This window comes from Bison bison, unplaced genomic scaffold, assembly GCF_000754665.1.
Source record: "Bison bison bison isolate TAMUID 2011002044 unplaced genomic scaffold, Bison_UMD1.0 scf7180017864141, whole genome shotgun sequence".
Lineage (NCBI taxonomy): Eukaryota > Metazoa > Chordata > Mammalia > Artiodactyla > Bovidae > Bison > Bison bison.
In genome coordinates, this window is record NW_011494713.1 from 4831351 (window position 1) to 4836180 (window position 4830).

General features: G+C 52.6%; 1 protein-coding gene across 1 annotated transcript in view; it reads left to right on the forward strand.

The window, feature by feature from the left end:
* The window catches only part of B4GALT1 (UDP-Gal:betaGlcNAc beta 1,4- galactosyltransferase, polypeptide 1), a 55693-nt gene that overhangs the window by 25091 nt on the left and 25772 nt on the right, over positions 1 to 4830 (forward strand). Inside the window, exon 3 of the mRNA XM_010840132.1 lies at positions 4569 to 4804. Coding sequence (XP_010838434.1) covers positions 4569 to 4804 — 236 coding nt within the window. The remainder of the gene's footprint in view (positions 1 to 4568; positions 4805 to 4830) is intronic.

Consider the following 4830-nt stretch of genomic DNA (forward strand, 5'->3'; position numbering starts at 1 on the left):
GGGTTTGTGGTAGCACCGCCATGCGCCACCCAGCAAGGGGGCCTTGGCTCGGCCTTCTGCCTCCTCCTCATGCCTCTCCCTGAGGCCCCCACGGTGTCTCTGAGACTGGCTGGCAAGTCCCTGAGGTTCCGGGCAGAGCTGGTCACTGCCCTCCTGGAGTCTGAGCGCTTAGACTTTGTCATTAGGACAGAGCCAGGTGTGCTGCCCAGGACAGCCCCTGCCGCGTAGCAGGAGGTGTGCAGGGCACATGAGGAGGCTTCCCACCTGGCGCCAGACCCAGGAAGGCATTCGGCTCCAGATCGGGAGCCTCCACGGCTGCCGAGCCCTGACCCATCTCAGGGTTGTGAGCTGGAGGGTTCTCAGAGCAGTGGCAGCTTCAAGGAGAGAAAGCGGGGGAAAGAATTGTCAGATTGGGCAGGAAGGGCCAGGATTCACTCTTCCCATCCATGTGGGAGACACGGCAGGGCTGTAAGAGGGGCACAGGGAGGAGCAGCGAGCGGGAAGAGGCTGTTTGGTGATTAGGCTCTGCGTGGAGCCGCTGGGACAGCCAGTCCCTTAGACAGCCTTGAGCCAGGGTAGTTTCACATGGGTCCTGCCCTTTTCAGCAGGGAGTGCCTCGAGGTCAGGAACTGTCGTGTCTATCCCATCATCACCTCCCACCTCCCCGACCTGGTTCACAGTGGATGTCCAGAAAGTATTGATTGAAACGAATTGAAAGTGGCCTTGACACACCACAGGAAATGTTTACATTAAACAAACACTTCAGAAAAGACTCTGGCTTGATGCTTGAGTAGGTTCCCATGGATGGGTGGTCACATGCTATTAATACCACACTCTGGGATTAAAGGAAGGGGAGGAAGGTTATCAGCTCCCATAACTGGGTGGACAGTGTTATCAGTTGCTGAAGGAACTCTGGAGCAGAAGCTGGTTGGCCCTAGGTAGTGGTGGTGGTGGTGGTGGTTGGTGGAAGTAATAAGGTTAAGTGTTCATTTGAATTTACAACTGGAATTTACAACTGGAAACCAGTATCCTGAGAGTGGATGGTCATCACCCAAAGATCATCCAGCAAGTCACTGGCAGAGCTGAGCTAGGGCCCAGGCAGCCTTTTCCTGACCAGGAAACTCTGCCTCACCGCTGTCTTCCTAGAGCTGCCGAAGGGACGAAATTAAGATGCTTTAAGCCTGCAGGTGTCTGCTCCAGGGAGGCCAGGCAGCCCAAGTGTAAAATACCTCTTTCCTGGGTTGGTTTCAGAAGTTGTGAGAAAGTTGGTAGAGTGACAGTCCAGATGCCCTTTGGGTTCCCGAAAATGAAGATATGTTTAGCTGCATCTTCCGAACCAAAAGTGGGGCAGGCCGTGGATGGAGTGCAGATGTCATGGGGCCTTCTGAAGTGAGAAGAACCTGAGCACCGATCTTTTCTTCGTGTTTTTCACAAGTGCCCTGTGCAGCAGGGGCTCCCAGAAGGCTGTGCCCACGGCTGGAGAGTCGAGTAACCCGGGCCTATGGGACCTCGTGGGAAAGGGCTACTACCTCCCCGAAGGCCCCAAGCTTGTGAAGATGCGCAGGCTGGCCCTGTCCGCTCCCCACCTCCCAGTTTGTCCAGAAAGAGTTGCTTGGGCTGCTTGTTATTTACGTGGGTCCTTCCTGAGATCTGACGAGTCAGACTCCCTAGGGCAGAGGCCTGAGATTCCATGTTTTTACTGATTGCCTCACTTGATTTTGATGATCAGTGTGGATAAAATGGTCACACCAACCCCTTACTTAGCTCTGGGGCATAGGACCTACTCACTGGAGGGCACCATGGGAGTTTGGGGCTGGGGCAACAGGCAGTCGTGGGAGGGACTGGTCTGTGAGGCCTCTGTTCCTCCAGAGACCATGTGCATGGCCAGGGAGAGACCAGGGCTTTTTGGTTTTGTTTTTGTTGCGCAGGGTCTTTGATGCTGCGTGAGAGCTTTCTCTAGTTGTGGCGAGCAGGGGCTTCTCACTGCAGTGGTTTCTCTTGTTCCAGAGCACAGGCTCAGTAGTTGTGTGCGTGGGCTTAGTTGCTCCACTGCATGTGGAATCTTCCTGGACCAGGGATCAAACCCATGTCTCCTGCATTGGCAGGTGGATCCATATCCAGTGTGCCACAAGGGAAGTCCATGACCAGGGCTTTTGATCTCTAAAGATCCCCTTCTGCCCAGGAGGTCTGCCATCTGAGCTCTGTGGGAAGGAGTAGAGATAAAGGACAAGGCCAGATTGGGGCTTCAGTTTGAAGATTCTGGTCTCTCAATGCCATTAGAGGAAAGAGGGAAGGGCATTTCTGGCAGAGAGGAAAGTGTGGGCACAGACACAGTTTATAGGGGCGGGAAGGGAAGGGGAGCTAAGAGGCTTAACCCTACATGGTCCAAGATCATGGCCTTAGAGCCATTGGAGGGTTTTAGCAGGAAAATGACAGGATCAGAGCTGTGTCTTGGAAGAAAATGGACTATTGGGAGCAGGTCCTGTGAGGATGGAACTGGATCATTGTCAGAGGGAGGGAAGGGGTGAGGAGTCCCAGGGATCCAGGAAAGGCGAGAGGAAGAAGAGACGGCAGGTTCACACCTGCTGACAGGCCAGAGGAGCGAGAGTCATGGCTTCCTTTCCTTGGGCTGCCGCATCTCGGGAGAGTGAGTGATCCATGAAGACGAGAGGTGCTCAGACAAAGTCACATGCTACTGACAAGCCAGCAGAGGCCCACACTGGCCCTTGGGTGGTCCTCACCAGCATGTTTCAGGTGAACTCGCTCTGAGCTTGAGATCAGGGTCTGGCCTCTGTTGTGTTGTGTGTAGTTTCCTTCCTGTGGATGGTTTGCTCCACAGGTAAAGTTGGTTAGGCTAGAGTAATGGTTCCCAAAGCATGTTCACTGATAAAATGGTTCTGTGCCTAAGTAAGTTTAGGAAGTGGTGGGTTAGATAAAGTGAATGGGGTTTCTTTCTCTTTTTAAAAATATTTATTTGTTTATTTGGCTGCTCTAGGTCTTAGTTCTAGCACCCAGAGTCTTTGATCTTCATTGCAGCACATGGGATCTTTAGTCGCATCCTGGGAATCCTTAGTTGTGGCATGTGGGAGCTAGTTTCCAGACCAGGGGTCAAACCGGGTCCCCCTGCATTGGAAGCATGGAGTCTTAGCCACTGGACCACCAGGGAAGTCCCTGAATGGGGTTTCTTGACTGCACAGCTCCTCAGAGCTTTTGGTGTGCCTTATGACCTTCCAGAAGCAAGATTTAGTTTGTGGGGTTCCCAGACTTCTTTGACCAGGGGAACCTGTTTTTCCATTGAGCATCTTACTGGGACTAGTGCTTCCTGGAATCCACTTTGAGAAAGTCTGGCCTACCGGGAATACTGGGGACCTGGTTTGAAATGTTGACTCTGTCCACCATCCCCTGTCTGTCCCTGGGCCTCTTTCTCCTGCCCTCCCCTTGTGTACTGTGGCAGAGGCAGTCCTCACACTTGGAGTCTTCTCTCGGCTCCACCTGTTTCTATTTAGGAGGCGGGGACGTTCATTCCTGTATCTGGATCTTGACTTTGACCTTTTCCTCTGCTCCTAACCTGCCACTACCTCAGAATCCACCATCTGGATCTCATCAGTTTTTCCTCTAAGCCCCAAGCTCTCTTACTTTAATGTGCTGTACTTAGTTGCTCAGTCGTGTCTGACTCTTGGCGACCCCATGGACTGTAGCCTGCCAGGCTCTTCTGTCCTTGGGGATTCTCTAGGCAAGAATACTGGAGTGAGTTGCCATGCCCTCCTCCAGGGGATCTTCCCAATCCAGGGATCAAACCCAGGTCTCCCTCATTGCAGTAGGATTCTTTGCCATCTTAGGCACCAGGGAACTTAATTCTCTCATTTGGAGCCATGTTCTTCCAGGACAGAATCTTTGTGGAGTCTCCCCCAACGTCTTCTCCCTTCTTCATCCGCTACTTATTCTAAGCATTCTTCTTTGGTGTTCTTTCTGGCTGTTCCTTCTGTTTCCCCAGTTCCTCCAGCCCCTCCCCATCAAATTTGTTTCATTCATGCATCACATCCCTTCCCCAGACATGGGTAACCCATGCCACTCGCTGCTGCCTTCTGACTTCAGGCCGATTTCCTCAACACTGAGCTCCTCAACACATATGCACGCTTCCCTTCCAACTAGGTTAGGTTCAGAGAGATGATGTAAGTTGTTTGTCCAAGGCCACACAGCTGGGAGGTAGCAGAGTTAAGTTTCAACGTCCGGATTTCTGAGAAAGTGCTTTCTCAACCATGCTCTCTGATCCTTATAACAGCTTGTCCGGAAATCTGAGCAAGAATTACTCTATTTCCATTTTTTCAGTTGAGCAACGTAAGAGTCTGAGTGGGTCCTGGGGATAGGAGAGTGCTTCAAAGGGTGACCAGCTGTCTGGGTTTGCTGGGGACTGAAAGGTTTTCCGAGATGGTTGGTCACACTGGTGCTGGACATGGTACCTAGTGCTCGGCCTGAGAGCCTTTTCCATGGCCACACTACTTCCCCAGGGATGGCTTCCTGAGGCAGTCCTGGAGCCTGATGTCTTCTCCTTTCCCCCACCTCTCTAGTCGGCCCCATGCTGATTGAGTTTAACATACCTGTGGACCTGAAGCTTGTGGAGCAGCAGAACCCGAAGGTGAGGTTGGGTGGTCGCTACACCCCCACGGACTGCATCTCTCCTCACAAGGTGGCCATCATCATTCCATTCCGCAACCGGCAGGAACACCTCAAGTACTGGCTGTATTACTTGCACCCAATCCTACAGCGTCAGCAGTTAGACTATGGCATCTATGTTATCAACCAGGTGAGGTCTGGGGGGGGGGGGGGGTG